This window comes from Rhinolophus sinicus, chromosome 6, assembly GCF_057876585.1.
Source record: "Rhinolophus sinicus isolate RSI-liver-muscle chromosome 6, RSI-T2T, whole genome shotgun sequence".
NCBI lineage: Eukaryota > Metazoa > Chordata > Mammalia > Chiroptera > Rhinolophidae > Rhinolophus > Rhinolophus sinicus.
The window spans coordinates 59,014,372-59,034,501 of NC_142506.1; the positions used below are offsets into that span (position 1 = coordinate 59,014,372).

Below are 20,130 nucleotides of genomic sequence, written 5' to 3' on the forward strand. Positions count from 1 at the left end.
TCACGTTTGCACCTAATTCACTTTTTCAGCTTCCTTGCCCACCCACTCAGCATGCTTTCCTAACTTTTCATGGGCATCCTGTGCTGTTACTCCTTTTCTTGGATGAGTGCCCTTATGCACTCTCCATCTGATACATATATCTACTTATTTTTCAAGATCCAGTTTGGTTCTGACCTCTTTTTAAGCTTTTCCTGATGATCTTAGATGCTGTTGGTTAACTTCAACTGACTGCCCTAACAAGCACCCTGTATACATACATGTACCTCTTACTCGTATGGGTTTTATTTACATCCTTCCTGAAATTTTGAGTCTGCAAGTGCAAGGATGATGCTCTAGTTATCATTTTTCTCATAACCATGCCAGGCACACAGTGAGTACTGACTAGTATGTGTTGAGTGATTGTATTCTTAAACATTTAACCGTAAAACAATTTTTGTTGCTGTCCTACTTTTCAGGCCCCTGAGAAAAAGCAAGATGTTGGTAAATTTATTGAGCTTCCGGGTGCTGAGATGGGAAAAGTTACTGTCAGATTTCCTCCAGAGGCTAGTGGGTAAGAAAATGCAACTTAAAAATTAAAATTGAATATATTTAGTGGAAAATCTTTAGGCAGCTACCAAATATTTTTAATAGTAAGTCAATAATATAGAAGAAAATAAGTAAAATTTTAATTGCGTGAGTTAAAATTCTAAATATCTTAATGTTTTCTTAAATATTGACAGTTACTGTATTAAAATTGTAGTTTTAGTTTATTGAATCAATAGGAGAGAGAACTGTATTTTACCCCAGACAGAATTTTAATTATAATAGAAAAGCATCTGTAAATAAAAAGACTTAAGTTTCATTTACATTTTGAGATTTTTAGGCTTTCATTTAATAAGGATTTATATTTGTACCCTTGAGCAATCCTTCCATTTGCAGTAGAGTTATGGTAGAATTATTAAGCTCCCCCACCCCCCCCCCGCCCGAAGTAAAGGAAGGAAAGTTGATAAAAGCCCATTCCTATTCAGTTCTTTCCATTATTAGCAGGTTTCCCAACCCTTTTTACTCTTGGCACCCAGAGAAAATAATAACACTTAAATAGCTCATTAGGAAAAATAAAACAAAAACTGTGCTGGCTGGAGGACACCAGCCTGGGGCTTCCTCAGGCCTTGCCCAGCATCTCCAAGGCTGAGGGGTGTCTCTTCATTTGCACTCAGGTCAGCCTGAGACAACCTTTGTAATAGAGCCCTTCCAATGATAGTCATCTAATAAAATGCCTCGTATTAAAGCAGCCTCAGGAACTTAGCCATTAGGAAAGCATTGTGCCTTAGTTTGTAAATGGGATGATTATTTTCTTCCAAATTTTGTTGAACTTAAGATTTTGTATTCTATTGCCAAATTCTTACCCATCTGTGGTAAGTGGAGTGTGTGGACAACAGAAAGTGGCAGAGAAACAGTTTTATTTTAGCTGTTCTTAATAGTTCTTTACAGAGTATTTCATAACGCCATTGACAGCAAAATCAGTTACAGAATTCCACATTTCACTCTGCTTCTCTAAGTTGGCTGATTCAGGTAGTGCAATAAAGGATATTTAGAAGGAGCTGAAAGAGAAATAATACTTCTGGAAAATTTACAGACTGAATCATTAAATGATTGGTAGTGGACTGACTGAAATCAGTTATAAATAGCACCTATCTTAACATGGCTTAATTCCCGCAGACATCTTGGGTCGCTGCCTCCCAATATTCTGCTCCTGTGTATCCACTGTGAGAGGTCATGGTTGTCCCGTTGGGTGGTGACTTGAATGGTTTAATAAAAGCATTTTCTTAACGGTGGTTCTTTATAGGTGTGCCATTTGAATGTTTGTCCTTATTGAAATTTTTTGTATTTTCTGTTACTTGAATAGCAAGGAGCTCCTCGTGTTTATTATTTACTGTATAAAATATGTTTACCTGTTCTAAATTATATCAATTTCAGAAACCATGCTCTTGGCTGAATACAGTTTTGGGATTTGGAATATAAATCAATGTCCAGGTTTTTAAAATATTCATAATTTTGATCATATCCCCTTATATTGCTAAAGAGTTCTTTAATTATTTTTTTAATCTTTTTTTCTTGTGCCTTGCATGAAAGGCCAGAAGGCTTGACTCTTGCCTTTTCTTCTTATACTTAGCTGACATTTATATAGCACCTGTTATGTGCAGATACTACCACGCACTTTATATATAGTAACTAATTTAATCCTAACCGCTGTGAGGAAGGCACCCTTATTATCTTCATGTTACCTGACTCATACTGTGATTCATGCAGTGTTTTAGTAATTTGCCAACTCAGACCAACGCTGTCTGGCTCTAGAGTCCATCTGACCTAAAATTATAGGCCTGTGTCTGTTACATGTGGCAGAAGCCCAGTTCAGCATCAATACTAACGAATGCAGCATGAATCTTATTTTCTTTAACTATTTATTCTGATGTAGGTTGTCTCTTGGGCTGATTATTTTAGTTACCTTGTGAATATTTTATAGTCCTGTTAGCTTTCTTGAGGTTTTAAGTTGTTAGAACTGCACACATTATTTCAGATATACAAATAATACCTGTAAGTATAAGATGATTGTTTGATTTCATCACCCCTCTTAAATTAATTCCTGAATGTAAAGCCTGGCACATTAACTGTCACGTAGTAGGTACTCGGTGGTTATTAGTGTTTTCTTATTTCTTTTCATAGGTATAGCATGTTATGGTCGTAACACAGTTCTCTATTTTATTTTTAATCAACTTTATTTTAGAATAGTTTTAAATTCATAGGAACGTTGCAAAAATAATACAGAAAGTTCCCATGTACTCTGCACCCCGTTTTCCCTAATGTTAACTCCTTATATTATTATGGTACCTTTGTCACAACTGATGAACCAATATTGACATTATTATTATCATCTAAATTCCGTACCTTTGTTTGGACTTTATTAGTTTTCCATAATGTCTTTTATTCTGTTCTAGAATCTCATCTGGGATACAGCCCTTTATTTATGCAAAAAGTTTTGAATAACGTTAAATGCATTGCATTGTACTTGTCTGCATTAACCTGTGCATATAAACCATTCTTAAAATTGAATCTTTGATTTAGAAGGCTGCATGAATTTCTAAAAAAAAGAATTGATTTAAAAACTGATATAAAGGCATGCAAAGTGTTACACTTTTTCCTCCCCGATTGTTGTCAGCCGAGATCAGAGATGTGTGTGAAACTACGAGACTGTAGAATAGTGCGACTGCAGCTACCATTATCAATTAAAACAAATAAAAATTAGTGAGAGCTGATTAAACGTCTGTGCTTAATGCCTTGTGTGCTGCCCTATAAAGCATTTTTCCAGCATAGTGGTGAGGACATTGCTTTTTACTCACCTCATTGATAGAGGATGAAATTGATGTGTAGTATTATCAACAGTACCTCGGATTTATTTTATTCCTTGTGACTGTGAACTGCCCGTAGGGACAGAATAGTGTTTCCATAGGTTGTGATTCACCGAGTGTTGGTACTGGATGAGCCCTTCAAGATCATTTAGTTAAAGTCTTTTATTCAGGCTTCTGAGAAAACTGAAGTAGCTTTTCTGTGCCCCCGAATCCCCATGTGCTCTTTCATTTAGTTATCGCAGTGACAGGGCCAGTCTCAGTGCTTCTCTAGTGTGCTTTCGTGGTGCCAGTTCTGAACAGCATCAGGTCTTACTGAAGACACAGTACCACGTAGCATTGAAACAGTTTTGGAAGTAGTTTTCCTCTAACTAAATGACCATTTGTTTATTCCTCTTCGAAGAAAAGAAAAAGATTCTCTTTAAGGTTGTAATGTTTGTAAATAACATGTCCCTTCATGAGATTTTACATACGAAACTATTTCTTAATGGTTATTTTATAAATGTGGTAGTCTTTTTTTCCTTCTGGTCAGGGTCAGATTTTCTATCATAGCCCTTGTTAGAAAATAAAATATGAGAGGAGTACCGACTAGACGGACGGAGTTTTGTTTAGTTCTCATCTCCTCAGAAAGGTTAAGTTTAAGTCTTTAGTTAAAGCATGTTAATGAGTTTCTTTGTGAAATGTTTTTGTTTTAGTTACTTACACATTGGGCATGCAAAAGCTGCTCTTCTGAACCAGCACTACCAGGTTAACTTTAAAGGGAAACTGATCATGAGATTTGATGACACAAATCCTGAAAAAGAGAAGGAAGATTTTGAGAAGGTAATTAAAGGTGCAGTGATGACCCTTTGTCAGACAAGTGCATTGAAATCGGAGGGTGACCTGATACCTTCATGGTATGAAAATGCTAAATTAAGCTCGTTCTCATAGCTGCTTTCCCCCGTCATCTGTATATTCTGTGTCTGAGATGTAAGCCAAGGAATACTGAGCTCCCATACAAAAAACTTCAATTTATTTTTTTGTTCTTCAATTGTAGAGTTTACCTAAGTGCTACATTTTCCTATAAGTACCGGTTTCTTAAATGAATTGTCCACTAGAGGCAGGTTTCCTTTTTGTCATATAATTTTAAGTTTATGAATGAAACACTAAGTAGGTATTGGAAAATGTGAAAGTTTCCTAGCCTCTTGTATCATCTTTATTCAGAAGCACTGCAATATTTTCAAAGAGGGCAAATAATTGTCAGTATGACCAATAATAGCCAGCTTTTCCAGAGTAAATGGAAAGCTCCATCATATGATCAGCTTTCTCAGCTGAAAATTTGGAGGCTAGTATAATGAATCTTTTTTTGTGTGTGCCTAATCTAATATCATGCAATTTCCACAGCCATTTTCAGGCTTTATAAGACTGATGGTGTGTTATTACATTTGCCCAAAAGCAGAATCAAGGATTGAAAATACACAAGGAAAATGCAGAAGATAAACTGATGGTTATTTTGGATTCTTATTGCAGGTTATCTTGGAAGATGTTGCATTGTTGCATATCAAACCAGATCAATTTACTTACACCTCGGATCATTTTGAAACCATAATGAAATACGCAGAGAAGCTAATTCAGGAAGGGAAGGCTTATGTGGATGATACGCCTGCTGAGCAGATGAAAGCTGAACGTGAGCAGAGGATAGAATCCAAACATAGGAAAAACTGTAAGGCACAGTTAGTGTTTTATATTCTAATTGATAATCTTGTATTCTGTATCTTTAGTAGAACATGATTTCTGTGAAAGATGCTGGTTTCAAACACATTTGGGAATATGACTTGTACGTTAGTCCATCTCTTAGAAATCTTTTTTCTTTGTCATCTTTACCTTGTTACTACTTTGTTAGCATCACAACTCCATGTGAAGGGTGTGTGTCCTCAGCATTTCACTTACTTCGTGCAGTCTTTCGCATTTCATTCATTCCATTCATTCCATTTGAATGATTCCTTCTGCGACATTTTTTTATTTTTCTTAATTTAAATACTTAGCCTTTCTAAAATGATGATGATGTTATTTACCTAAATCTTCCTTTCAACATGTGGGTAAATGTGAATATAATATATAAGCTTGGTATTACCCTATGTCTCTGAAATATAACTTGACAAAAAAGTGTATCTTATTCATTACTTGTCTCCTGAGCTTCAGACTCAGGTTATTTTTACTCTATAATCACGTTGCCAGAACTTTCATGCTATTTTATTTAAATCTTGAGTGTCACATTTGGGAAGTATAGTAAATTCAAATTGTTATAGAAATCTTCTCTACATTTTTAAAGCTAGTTAACAACTGGACTTTTTAGACCTAACTTGATTCTTTGAAAGCAGGTAGAGTGTCCATCACACCTTCAGTAGTTGCCACTGAGAATCATTGTTTAACAGTTCTGTGTGTATCCATATGGGGCGGGTTTTCAATATTCTGACTTAGGTAGGCACATAGTCACTTGGGATAGAGAGTTCTTTTTTCTGGGATTAAACCTATCGCTGTCTGTTTTCTGTCATCTCTCATTCCTCGGATCCGAGTGTCCTGCTTCCCACTGGAATGACTGAAGGAGCTGTGAGGGAGCCCCCGGGCGCAGGCTCTCAGCCCGAGCCGTGTTCTTCAGACGGGCACGGGCTGCAGCGCCGACGCCTGTGAGCCCCGCGGGCCGGGCTGGGCCTGTCTGTCCCCTGGGCATGAGGCGGTGAAGGGACAGACTGCTTCTGCTTCAAAGGCACAGTGTTAGATGTGAGGGGGCTGGCCAGTGAGGGAAAAGAGGCGACACGAGGTGAGAGAGAGCTTCAGGCCTCGTCCGTCCTTCCTCTCTTGGCCTCCGTCAGTGCTACATCAGTGGACTGGATTGACTTCTTCTAAGGCATATTTATAGAGCACATGTCCTAAGTGTTTTGTGAGACTTCTGCATCCAAAGCAGTACATGGGCTCTTGGTACCAGATATTGGAACTATTGCAGTACTTTTAAACCAGCGGGGTGTGCTTATCATATACATCAAATTACAGGAGTCCATTAGATAAACTGTTATATAACTCTCATTTTATAGCTGTTGAGAAGAATCTGCAAATGTGGGAAGAAATGAAAAAAGGGAGCCAGTTTGGTCAGTCCTGTTGTTTGCGAGCAAAAATTGACATGAGCAGTAACAATGGGTGCATGCGGGACCCCACACTTTACCGCTGCAAAATTCAGCCACACCCAAGAACTGGAAATAAATACAAGTAAGTGTTACCTGGTTCATTGTGCTGGGTAGCCAGCTATGCTTTGCTTTGGGGCTGTCTGTAAACGTGGAGTAGATAGAGAGCAGTCAGGATACCTGGTCTTTGTTCATCGCAGATGAACTGGCAGGTAGCCTTTCAGTGGCGGTTACCAATCTGTCAGTGAAGCTTGTACGACATTATTATTTCAGGGTCACTGCCAACTATGGAAGTCATGTGTCTGCCTAAAGTTGCTTTCTTTGTCTTGAGTAGGTATACTGTGATGTGTGTCTTGAGGTGAAGATATTTCTTGTCCTGTTGCAAACTTTGATTCTACTGTGCATAAATTAATTCATGAATGTGATTGTTCTGAAAATTTACAGAAATGAGCAATACAAGAAAGTAGCATGTGCTTTTTCCTAGTTTCAGTTAGTTTTCTGTGTGGGTTTTCAGTTTAACAGATTGTTTTTCTTTAAATGGTCCCTCCCCCATTAATTTCCTTTATCAAGTAACAATAGAATATATTTTCTTATACTTTGAAGAAGCCTATTACATACCAATGCTGAATTTAACTTCTGATGTGATGGTGAATGTAACATCTTGCTTAGCTAATGTGCCTTTCTTTAAACTTGTGAGTGCCAGATGTGTGTGTCTATAGATAAACCCTTATGTGTGTGGTTATGTGTTTGTGTATACATGTATCTATGTCCTTTATTTTAAAAAGTTTTTCATCAACTTATTTGATACAAACATAAGAATCTAGTCCAACCATTATAGATATAGTTTGTAATCTGCACTATTGCATAGGATTCATAGGACAACAAGAGCAAAAATGTCAAAGCAAACACACCAACAAATAAAAACAACCACCACAAAACCTTTATAATATATTAATCAGTAAAAATTACATATTTTAAAGAATTGTGATATATGATACCATGTAGCTATACTATATTCCACTTTCTACCATTTCAGTGTTTATAAAATAACCTATTGTAGTCAAGGAAAGTGAAATTTTACACAGTGGATTATGTGAAACACAAACTAATGAAACTAGCCAAATATTCTGAGTTCGTTATGTAGAATTCTTTTAATTTTTGTCTATTTAATCCACCTATATTTAGAATGATAGCATCCTTAGCTTAGTGTTCCCAGTGTCCTTCATTTTAATAAAGTGATTGCTCCTTGTTTTATTAAGCAAATACTTGTAGTACATTTGGAAAAGTGAATTTGCATACACATTTTCAGTATCAAATAATTGCAAAGCCTAATGCAATAATACTTTACTGAAATCATATCTTAAAAATTAGTCATAATGCAGTAATATATTTTTAAAAATTCAAATGAAAACTGCTTATGTGTTGTGTATATTATTTTAGGCAGAAATTTTTGTGAGAGTATTCCATCCTAAATGGAGTTTTAATTCACATAATAATTTTTTTTGCTTGTCAGAGAAGGAAACTGTTCTTGAGTGCAGTTCATTACAAAAGTAATTCAGTTTCCTTAAGTGGGATTAATTAAGATATTGAAAAGCTAAATTCCCTCAAAATTATTATGTATATTGCTGTTGCTTCCTCTCTTGATGTACGTTGGTCATTACAGAAACATGATAGTAGAATTTGTTGTGTCAGTACCCAGTTGTCAAGTTGCAAATTTGCTTGTTTGATATTAAGTGGGTAACTGATTCATTGTTCTCAGTCTGGTGCTTTGATATACTTTGGTTATTATGAGTCATAAAACATGTCAGTTTTATAAAAATTCTCGTAAAGAATCATTTTAAATTAGTATTCCTGTTTATAATGCCTAATCTAAGATGGAAAGGGTAAAGTGCATCATGTTGATTTTCAAAATATTCCCTTTTTTTCCTAGTGTTTATCCGACATATGATTTTGCCTGCCCCATAGTGGATAGCATTGAAGGTGTTACACATGCCCTGAGAACAACAGAGTACCATGACAGAGATGAACAGTTTTATTGGATTATTGAAGCTTTAGGCATAAGAAAACCATATATCTGGGAATATAGTCGGCTAAATCTCAACAACACAGTGCTGTCTAAAAGAAAACTCACATGGTTTGTCAACGAAGGACTAGTAGATGGATGGTATGTTTACTGTTGCCTAGAATTGAGAGGACGTAAGGACTGCTTTGAGTGCTGGGGAGGATGGATGGAAGGAGGTGCAATGGGTAGGCCTGTAGGATTTCTGGTCCTTTTGTCTTCATTTCCTCCAGTGCATTAGGTCCCCCTTCCCCTTTGAGTACTACAAACATAGACTACCTGTTGTGGCCCATGGCACGTGGGAGCGGCAAACCCATAAGGGCACATCCTCTGTGGATCTCAGCATCTAATAGAAAAGTAGTTGTGAGTCTCTGGTCCTCCATAGATCTGGTCTCATTGTCATGGTCATATGTAGAATAGAGACACGGAATGTTTGTTAAATAAAAAATGTTCTAATGAGTGGGTTTTCTGTATTTGAAGATATCACCCTTGTGTCTTTCTGCAAATATGCTTTTACTCTTTCTGGTAGTGCATTTGTTTTACTGAGCGATATTGGTTGGTAAGCAGTTTTCCTCTCCATCAACTTGTGCTCACTTGTGCTGTGATCTATGCAATTATTATAACCAGCTCTTATTCCATATACTTAACAAGTTGAATATAATATTCATTAATGTATTTCATACTCTCTGCAACTACATATTTAACAAATTTCCTTGGTCCTTACAAATGTCCCTATTTCCCAGGGATGACCCAAGATTTCCTACGGTTCGTGGCGTACTGAGAAGAGGGATGACAGTTGAAGGACTGAAGCAGTTTATTGCTGCTCAGGTGAGTTATGGTTTCTTTTCCAGCTTTTCTGCTCAAATTTTCAAGTGTGTGTTGATATCCCTTTAGTCTTTGTTATTCCTGTTTTTCTTTCTATTGTTCCTTAGAATACAGGGGCAGAATATTTTTTTAAAAAGAATATGTTTAGCGCCGTTAATAACAGTGGAACATTGAGAGTATCCTAAACTCCTAAGCTAGAGTTGGGCAATGGCAGCTGTTGTATTTTTACCCAGTAAAAGATAGGCCTGTTGACTGGAACTGTTCATGGTAACCAAATTAGCTTGTACATAATAAGTTTTATATTCCAGTGGAAATAAACTTGCAAGTAATTATTGGGCTTATTTTTTCCTTCATGCATAGCTTAACTTAAAATATCCTAATTAATACTCATCCTTTATGTCATTTTATTATTGTTTTTCTAGGGCTCCTCACGTTCAGTTGTGAACATGGAATGGGACAAAATTTGGGCATTTAACAAAAAGGTACAGGTTGTGATTTTTGGTCCTCTTTTTCTTATGCTTAACTCCTACGTGTAGAATTTATTAGTGTGCTCATGGTAGAGAAACTTTTGTGAAGAACATTATCATTTGCAGACTTTCAGGAAAATGGAATGTTTTCCTTTTTTAAACATATAAAGAGCATTAAGCTTATTAACTATACCGAATAGCTAACAGAGATTAAAACAAGCAAATTTGGAGTTTGGGGAACAGTAAGTTTTTTCCTTAAGTCTTTTATGAACACTTTGCATTTCATTTTTCTGCTTTCAAGCTGCGAGCTCTCTGTAAGAAGGTATTACTTAATGCTTTTATTTGCCTTACTTAGCACATAGCTTCTAGCATATTACATGTTATAACCTACCTGAGCTGTTACACAGCTTTGAAGCACAATCACATTGATACAAAAGACTTGCCTATACAAACCCACTGAAAATGCATTATTCCTAGTTTTAAAAAACATGTCCTCTAGTTTTCTTAGTGGCAAAGGGAAGATGTGGCTAATTCCATTCTACCTTTCCCTTGTGTGCTGAGAGGACAGTTTTAAAGTTACGTAGCCCATTGAGTTGCATTGAAGGTTCATTCATTATGATTCCTGTGTCTTATTGAATCCAGCTTTTCACCTGTTCCTTAAGTGAAAGTCAAATGAGGAATACTGCATATTGACACTGTCAATTATTAATTGGAAGCAGATGCTTAGACACTATAATAAGGCAACTCATTCACGTGCCATGTTTTTAATTAGGGTTTCTGTGATTGTGTTCTGTAAATGTTTTTTTCGTATTGCTGCTTGATTGTGCTGATGCCTTGCCTCAAGAAATAGTTGCTTGTCTTGCATGTCTTGAATTTATTTGATGTAGTCTTTTGTGTTTCATCAGTTTTTCAGTACATAAAGGAATTAATTGGCTCTTTCTGTTGCTGCAGTTACTAATAATAAATACAAGTGGAATTCACAGGCAAACTTAACATTGCTGTACTTTATTCGTAATCCAAATTTTAAAGGTTTTAAGTTTTAATAAAGTTTTACACGTATACTTAGTTCAAATATATGAAAAATATTTCTCTATAATCAGATAATTCTATAGGGTCTGTTAAAATGAACAGCATATTCCCCTGTCTTCTTTCCTTGCGTTGTCTCTCCCTAGATAAATTACATACTTTGGGCTCTTTGAGATAATTATTTTGGTATTTATTGCCCATACCTCTAAATGAGATGTGTGTTGCTACTTCTTGTTTTTTTTTTAGTTTTGGGGCATCATAAGTTGACCTCCCACAATGGAAGATGAGGATTTAGCTCTCTTACTTTTTCTCATGGCTTGTTAGTTTTCTTGTACTTGATTGTTTTGGTTGTTTTCCCCCCTTATTTGTTTAGTTTTCTAACTCTGGCTCAAACTCTGCTTAACTTTCCTACCAAAATGCACATGCTTCAGGTATTCTTTCAGTTTCATCTTGGAGATGTCTTTGCCAGACCCTCTACGCTGCTCTGATTTGATCTGGGTTGGTGACCCGGTAACTTCTGAGCACAGCTGTCTTCCCAGGCCAGGTCTCTTCCTCACTCTGGAATTCGCTTCGCTTTTGTTCTGTGATGAGTCATCTGGTTCTTGGATGGATCTTCCTTCTGTTTTTATTACTTTTTTGCTTTGCTGTGCTGTGTCTTCTGGTAGTTCACTAAGAAGGGGAGCCTGGGATAAAGAAGATTTTTGAGACCTTGTATATGACCTGTTTTTTCTCTTTCAAATTTCATGATGATGTGTTGTGATGTGGGTCTGTTTTCATCCATATCCATTGGAAGAACATGTGGCTTCTGGTCTGGAAACTCATTCCTTCAGTTCTGGGAAATTTTCTTTTCCTTCCTTCCTTCCTTCCTTCCTTTCTTATTTTCTTCTCTCTGGAACTCTTCTTGAGCAGATATTGGGCCTTCTGGACTGGTCCTCTAATTTTATTTTCTCTCTTATTTTTCTATCATCGTTTGACACTATTTTCTGGTAGGTCTGCTCAACTACCCTTCGGTTGAGTTTTTCATTTATGCTGTCATATTTCTAAGATTTCTCTTTTGTTCTCTGAGTTTTTGAGATAACATCCTGTTCCTGTTTCATGGTTGTAATATTTATCAATAGTATATTTTTTTCCTTATAGCATCTCTTTTTCTCCAGGCTGTTTATTTCGGTTTTTCTTTGATATTAGAGGCGTTTTCCAGATGTCTGATTAGCTTTAGTTATCTGCTTATGTGTCACATGAGGACTGACAGAGTGTTGTAAACGCCAAGAGAGAAAGTTGGGCTTGTCAGCTGAGCCTCACTGTAGGGTGATCAGGCTAGGCCAGTTAGTTGAGAAGCCTCCATGCCGATAACTTCCTGTCTTATTTCTTAGATTGTGCAGTTTTTCCAGAGGAGTTTTTTCAGTCACCTGTGTGTAATGTGACGGCCTGGCTGCTGGGGCTTTTGAGTCAAATTAGGAAGACTGCTGAGGGCCTTTGCATCTAGTGTCGGACGAATGTCTGGATACCCTGGTCTCAGTGTAGTGCCCTCACTTCAGCTGTGTCTGGTGTCTCCCTCCTTTTCACGGAGTAAACTTCCGCTTTCTTGCCAAGATAGGGGAGAGGCAGTTAGCTGATTGTGTGGAGCAGAGAGAAGATGCTTCCATGTTTTTCTGCCGCTAGAATTTTGTTGCCATATCTCCTACCAATCCTTTTGGATTTGTGCCTGTAAACAAAACAAAACCCTTCATCCCTTTTTGTTGGGGGTGTGGGAGGGACTGAAAGTAGATGAGTATTTTTCAGTCTGCTTTGTTTATTCCTAAATCTATAGGATCTTTTATCATCAAGCACCATCTTAAAAACAGCACAGTTTAAAATTTTGATTGGTAGTGAAAATGAAGTAATTCTGCTTGTTTTGTTTCTACAGCTGGCCTTCGTGGCATCTCGGTGTACTTCCATCACTTCCCATTCCCTCTGACCCTCGAGGTACAGATCTCTTATTTAGGGCTCACGTCACTTTTGGTGTCTACTTCCTGCTTTGTTACTTCATAGCTTGTTCTACCTACCTTCCTCTCCAAGCTCTGCAAATAAAATGTAAGCGAAGCATCAGTAACTAAATTCAATGCCATGGCATTGTGAAGTAAGCGATAAGGGCGGGGCCGAAACATTCTTTGGATACAACTCCCACTCATAACTCAGCATATTTTTAAAGCATCTTCTGCTGAAAGACACGAGGGGACTAAGTCCAGATTAGCTGGAGCTCCCTACATGATCCTTTGGAGAAAGAGCTTTATTTATAGAGTATATGAAACATGGTAAAGAAGAGAAGGGACAGTAAGATGTGGGGTGGTTAGTAATCTCAGTATCCCTCTGAAGAGACTGAGCCCATTTACTTAGCCTCGCCTGACTTTTCATCTTGACAGGAAACTAGGGCATAATTTTTCTGTCATAATTGAGTGGACTATATATAGTTGGGTTGTTTTTTTTTTTAATTTACCTTGATACTAGTGGGTATCTAATAACTTACTCTACATTAACCTCACTGATCTGCTTGGTTTTACGTAAGTTTTAAGATTTAAAGTTTTCAGCCGGGGCAGAAGAGTCACAGCTTTAAGGTGTTCATTTCAGTTTAGTTCCATCAACCGTATTTACTGTTTAATTTAAAAACTTATGTTAGTGTTTCAGTGGTATGATAATATAACATTTTTTTCCTCAGCTCTCATCTCAACCCCTTTACATTTGCCCTGGCTAGTAAATAAAGTATGTAGAGACTTCTTTCCTGTCCCCTTCCCCCCCAAATAAGGAAAGTCTTCCTTCAAATGAAAAAAGTTTGCATAAACCCCAGTGAATAAAAGTGTATGTGTTCTGGGTGGGGTGTGATAGGGGGTCTGGAGTTCTGTGTTCTTCAGTCGTATGCCTGTCCTTTACCCCCCTGCTTGGTGTCTATCAGGGCGATCTCCTGAAATCCTTAAGACTCTGGAGAACTTGGAAAACTACGGATCCAGAGATTCTTAGAATTGTGCAATTTAGAGCTGAGAGAAACTTAAACCTTTTAATCCAAGGTTTCCCAAACCTGTCTGATCCCAACTGTCCTGTGGAATGCTTGTTAAAAGTAGATTTCCAGTGCTCACTTCGGCAGCACATATACTAAAAGTAGATTTCCACACTTTAGACTGTTAGAATCATAATCCTTTAGGGTTAAGTGTCCTGAAAATCTGTGCTAGCCAGTGCCCTAAGTAATTATAATAATTAGTCAAGTGTGAGAAGCAGTCTTTTACTTCTTTTGTCAGTTGAGAAAAGTGAGCTTCAGGGAACTGAAGTAAGTTTCTCAGGCTGACTTGTCTAGTTTTAGCTTCTTTAAAGCAATTGTGACTGGCTTAAATACTGAACTGAGTGGTCACAAATGTTTGATCATTCTGGCCCTAGACGCTGAAAGAAAGCACCCTTAACTAATAAGAATGACCTTTAAGCCTCAAGGAAGGAAAGAATGAAACAGTAGCTTAGAGAGACTGGTACTGATGTAGTCCTGGCATGAAATATAAACAGCTGGAACAGCAGACCGGGTAACTTGAACAGCTTTTCATATTTTTTATGAGTGACCTTCTGACGATGGTCTCGTCTCTTGAGTTCATTCAGAATTTCTGCAATATTGTTCTTTTCAGAAGCTGAAAAATACTCTCAAAACAAACCAAAAAACTGACCAAACAATGGCAACAACAAAAAAATACAAAAGAAACAGCCAAGTTTAATTAACCACACCATTTCCTGTGTCCTTCTAATGAGAAGAAAAGAACTTTACTGAGCTGTTTGATGCTGCATTTGCTTCGACATCCTTTCTTCTTCCATTTGCTGTATTTAGTGTCTAAACACTGCTGTTGGGCTTGGTCATTTTAAGTTGAGCAGTGAAAACAGCACGTCAGGTCCAGAAGGCGGTGCTGCTGCTGTTTTGGGGGTGGAGTACTGAAAGCATAGGGAATATGACCATCTGTGCAGTTAATCTGCAGGTGTTTATCAGTTACCAGTGTGTGCCAGGCCCGGGCCAGGTTCTGGGAATACAGTGGTCCCTGTAGGTACAGCGTGCAGACGCGTAGACATGTGTTCTTTATACTTTTAATCTGTAGAATTGCCTTATTATAGTGAACTAATGCGACTTTGCTTTTGGTGGTGATGTGTTGCCTAACACTGACTGGACAATTCTGCTAAACACACGTATCTGTGTACACCTTCAAGATGGACTTGTCCAACAACAACACAAAACTGAGTGTAATATTTACCTGTAGGATCAATGTGTAGCCCACAGGATGAGTTTTCCTTACCTTCTAATACTGGAGTTAAACATTATTTTCAAAATATTTCTAATGTTGTGCTTTAACTAATCGGTTTCTTTTCACCTGTCAGTGATTATTCTTGGACAGGAACTGTCAGTCTTTCACGTGGTCTTCTTTTATGATTGTTTTTCTCTTTTCTACTTGACAGTTAAAATGTTGGAGAAGACTTAGTAGGTGAACCAAAAAATTAGTAAATGCAGTAACAAAGAAAGCCAGTTAGTCTTCCTGTGCTTTTATTTTATTTTACTTAAGAAATTTTTAAAAATACCGGCATGTTTTAACCTGAGGATGCACTTGTTGCAGGTTATTGACCCGGTGGCACCACGGTACATTGCGTTACTCAAGAAAGAGGTGATCCCAGTGAACGTCCCCGAAGCCCGGGAGGAGAGGAAAGAAGTCGCCAAGCACCCAAAGGTCACCCTGCAGTTTCACAGCGTTATCGTCTCTGTTAAGGAAGGGGCAGGATGATAAAAGGGGAAGTGTGCTTTGGTGGCCGTAGCAAAGCATCGTATTCCACTCAACATCATTTATCAGGAGTTGATACTAATTGAAGTATATAAATATTTTTGTGGATTTCCTGCTGAAGAAATTTATTCTAGTAATAACCCATGGCACCTCACACAACTGTTACACTCAGTTGGTGTATTCTGTGGTGATCGCTTATTAGTATGTAATAAGAATTCCTCTCTTCCTGGAGTCGGTTTGAAAGATGAGGCATTACAAGTCATGCTCTTGCCTTTACATGGAAGCTGAAGTATGTTCTCTGTTCACTAGCCTATTCGTCTTTAAGCCAAGACGTTAGACCTAGTAATACCGAATTACAGCTCATGTCCAGAGTTTGTCATGCTGCTATTTGCTCTGTTGTAGAAAAGATCAGTGAAGTGAAAATGATATCTGTCTAAATTCAGAATGTGAATTTCAAATGCGTGTAGCTGGGAGTTGGTTGTCGTCTTGGATTGTCATGACTTCCTTGGTTGACAATCTTGAAGCAAAAGTAGATCCTTTTATTGCAGCTTCGTAAGTTGTCTATAAACATCCTCATTATATAATGAAGATTATGTCCACAGACTAACTTATAAACAAATAGACTAAGATAGTCATAACCTGAAAACTTATGTTCATAGACTCACTCACACGTAAGATCATGTACGTTGTAAAGCACTATAAATAAGTGGTAGCCTTTCTGACCTTAGCTATTTTTTAATTTTAAAGATTTGAGTTATTTTAAGGAGAACCCTAATAAGATATGTGTGTGTGCGCGTGTGTGATTGATGGGATTTTGCTTTTATCTTACTTCTGATTGTTCAACTAGGTGAGTAGTGGTATCTGACGTATATCACCCACTACAGTTAACTTAAACGGGAAGTTTACTGAATGTTTTAAAATTTGAATGGTGAGAATAAAACTTTTTAAGGGTGCTTATTTGTTAAAGTGACTATGTTCAGTTAGCATAAGTGAGATTACTACTGCTCATTATTAAACAAGAATTAATTGATTAGGAAACGCCCTTTAAATGATGACTGGATTACTAACTTTGATCTGTGGTGTTTTCATTATTATTTCCCTCACAAAGTATTCTGTATTTAGTTTAGCCTGTCAGTATTCTGTTCCCAGTCCAGCCTAATATAAGTTGTTACAGCATACTGACTTTTCTCAAATGCATTGGTACATTCCTTGAACAATTATTAAACACATGCTATTTAACATTTATTTCAAAGGATCTTTTTACACTGTTTTCTTCTGAATTCTGCCCAATGAAAACTGAAACTTAACAAGTATAATATTTTTATTCCCCACATCTCTTTTACTTCACATATATACTGACAGGGCAGAAAACTTATCGGTACATACGTAATTCTATCTTCAAAATTTGTATTCTAAAATATGAAAGGTCCACAGTTACCTGCTAAAGTGACATCTGTTGTCCTATATTGCTTTGCAGCCCCCAGGCAGAAATGACTTTATTTCCTCCTTTGCTGCAAAAGCAGTGAGATTCAGGATAGTAAAGCAGATTCTGGTTAGAGGGATACTTAGCGACAAATAATGCTGTCCTAGCTCTGCAAACAATGATTCAGGTTGGAAGGGCAGCCTAAGGGGCCGGCCACCCCATCTGACATTGATCAGTTGGCTGACCCAGTGTCACAGAGTTGGATTCAGACTAACACAGATAGCTTTCGTGCATTAAATAATAAATTGGAAGAATGTATAAATTTGCACACTGGGTTCAATAAATTGTTGTTTCAATCACTCCCTTTTCACCAATCAGAATCCCGACGTGGGCTTGAAGCCCGTGTGGTACAGTCCCAGAGTTCTCATCGAAGGTGCTGATGCAGAGACGTTTTCGGAGGGTGAGATGGTAACATTTATAAATTGGGGCAACATCAACATTACAAAAATACACAAGTAAGAACCTTTTGTTTCAAATAAATATGGGAGAAAAGTATTTTATGTTTATTCACTTATTAAAAATTACCTGGTTCACATATATTGATGTTGTTGACTGGTAAATCTCCCTAGGCATGGGTACCACAAATTCGGGAACCTAATGTTTTTTTTAATATATGTTCCAGTTTAATAATAGGGTATCAGGATATCTTTTGCTTGTGATGTTGAAAATTAGTACATCTAGATATATGGTCTAGGGCCCCTTTTTATCATCTATCATTGTACAATTGCCTGGTAAAGGGATTCTCTGGACAGAATTTGTCTATATAACTTATTTTTTATCCTAAAATCTGTTTTAAAATTCATTTTTTAATGATGAATATGAACTTCCCAGTTATACTCTGCTACACTTATATATCTGATTTTAAGATTACATAAATGGAACATAGTATGCTAAGATTTATTTATATAAACTCAGACATCTTAATTGTCCTCTCATTGCGTATGATTTCAAGTAATTATTAAATGTTTTTAAATACAGTATTTCAGATTATTTAATGCTTAGTACAGATGACTTTAAAATTTGTAATATATTTTTTTAAAGTTTGTAAACATTTTCATGTTCTTTGTCAGATGTGTATGGATCTCTTTTCCGGTGGGTTATTAGTATCTTGGTAGCAGGGATTCTGTTTTATTCATCTCTTAACCAGTATATGTCTGGCACATATTAAAAGCTCAAATAAATGTTTGATTTGAAATTTGTAGAAAGAAACTTCCTTATCTATTTGCTACAGATACAGAACAAAGTAATGCATTTTTATAGCAGTAGCGGTTTATTTTCTTTAAACACTTTTAAATTTTATATCTAGAAATGCAGATGGAAAAATTGTATCTCTTGATGCAAAGTTGAATTTGGAGAATAAAGACTACAAGAAAACCACTAAGATCACTTGGCTTGCGGAGACGGCACGTGCTCTGCCTGTTCCAGCAATCTGTGTGACTTACGAGCACCTGATTACAAAACCAGTGCTGGGAAAAGACGAGGACTTTAAGCAGTATGTCAACAAGAACAGTAAGGTATTTCACCTTCCCTGTCACACAAACTTCTCTTTAGAATTTTTAAAATTAGTTTTAGGTATTTGGTTCCTCAAATGGAAAAGATTTGTAGAATTTTATTAAAATAAAAAGATGTGAACGAGTAATGTTCCCATTTTACAGATTATACAAAGTGAGGCTAAGTAACTTGCCCGAGGACATACAGTAAATGATGAAGCTGGGATTCCAATCCAGGCTCTGGCTCCAGAGCCCTCAGGCTTAAGTGCGTTGCTAGCATGTCTTTCAGTCTATGTGCTTCTTGCATTGCAGTTCACATTTATGGTGGGAAAAGTTTTTATACCTGCAAGGACACCAGTCAGGTTAGTTTAAAGTTTTCTAGACATCAGTCAGTTTATAAATGAAAAGTTTAAAAATTATGATAAGTGTAATTACTTACTTTAATACTTCACTGTTTCATTGTGTGTGCTTAAGTCGTAAAATTTTTAACATATCTGTTTAAAGTGGGAATATTCTAGCTACTGGAAAAAGCTGCTTGCATTTTAAAGCTATTTTTAGTGCTCTGATTTTGAGAATCAGAGCATATTTTCCTCTTATATTTTCCTCTTATATTTCCACTGTTACAGCATGAAGAAGTAATGCTGGGGGATCCCTGCCTTAAGGACTTGAAAAAAGGAGACATTATACAACTCCAGAGAAGAGGATTCTTCATATGTGATCAACCTTATGAACCTGTTAGGTAAGTGAATGTGACTGAACATCTAAATGAAAATGCTTCAAGTTCTTATAGTAAATCATTCTTAAAAAATTCAACTTCCACTTAATACTGTACCTGACAGTTCTCTATTCAGTTTGATTTATTCTTCTATATTTAATATTTCAGACTTTAATAAGTGACATCTTCGAAACAGCATAATATTAACAAATTCATTTCTAAAACTAAACCATCTTATAATTCATCTTCATGTAGTCCAAGTATAAAGAACAAATTTCTCCAAAGTTTTTCACAAATGGCCGGTACGCACATGAAAAGCTTATTAATTATTCGGGAGATGCATAGCAAGATCACAGTGCGGTGGCGCTCCATACCCACTAGGCTTGCTGTAATCAAAAGGCTAGACAGTAGCAGGTGTTGAGGATGTGGAGAAAGTGGAACCCTTGTACATTAAAGATAATGTTGCAAAATGATGCAGTCACTTTGGAAAACAGCATGTCAGTTCTTCAAAAAGTTAAACGTAAGAGTTACACTATTTTGCCCAGCAATTCCATTCCTACACATATACTCAAGAAAAATAGGAACGTGTGTTCACACAAAGACTAGTACATGATTGCTCACAGCGGCCATATTCGTAATAGCGAAGAGGTACAGATAACCCAGCTGTCCATCAGCTGATGAATGGATAAACAAAATGTGATACAGCCGTATAGGGGAATACTATTCAGCCACAGAAAGGAGTGAAGTACTGATTC

The 20,130-nt window shown here is 36.9% G+C and overlaps 1 protein-coding gene across 4 annotated transcripts in view; it reads left to right on the forward strand.

The window, feature by feature from the left end:
* The window catches only part of EPRS1 (glutamyl-prolyl-tRNA synthetase 1), a 49,713-nt gene that overhangs the window by 6,521 nt on the left and 23,062 nt on the right, over positions 1-20,130 (forward strand). Inside the window, exons 6-17 of one of the 4 annotated variants that reach the window (XM_019742201.3) lie at positions 456-550; positions 4,079-4,205; positions 4,893-5,085; positions 6,455-6,626; positions 8,472-8,705; positions 9,344-9,428; positions 9,848-9,907; positions 10,194-10,214; positions 15,526-15,636; positions 17,489-17,625; positions 18,477-18,684; positions 19,287-19,399. In XM_019742201.3, the coding sequence (XP_019597760.3) occupies positions 456-550; positions 4,079-4,205; positions 4,893-5,085; positions 6,455-6,626; positions 8,472-8,705; positions 9,344-9,428; positions 9,848-9,907; positions 10,194-10,214; positions 15,526-15,636; positions 17,489-17,625; positions 18,477-18,684; positions 19,287-19,399 (1,556 nt within the window). Of the gene's footprint in view, positions 1-455; positions 551-4,078; positions 4,206-4,892; positions 5,086-6,454; positions 6,627-8,471; positions 8,706-9,343; positions 9,429-9,847; positions 9,908-10,193; positions 10,215-15,525; positions 15,637-17,488; positions 17,626-18,476; positions 18,685-19,286; positions 19,400-20,130 lie in introns of those variants that run through there. The other 3 variants (XM_019742281.3, XM_074317014.2, XM_074317015.2) reach the window with 3 other exon arrangements.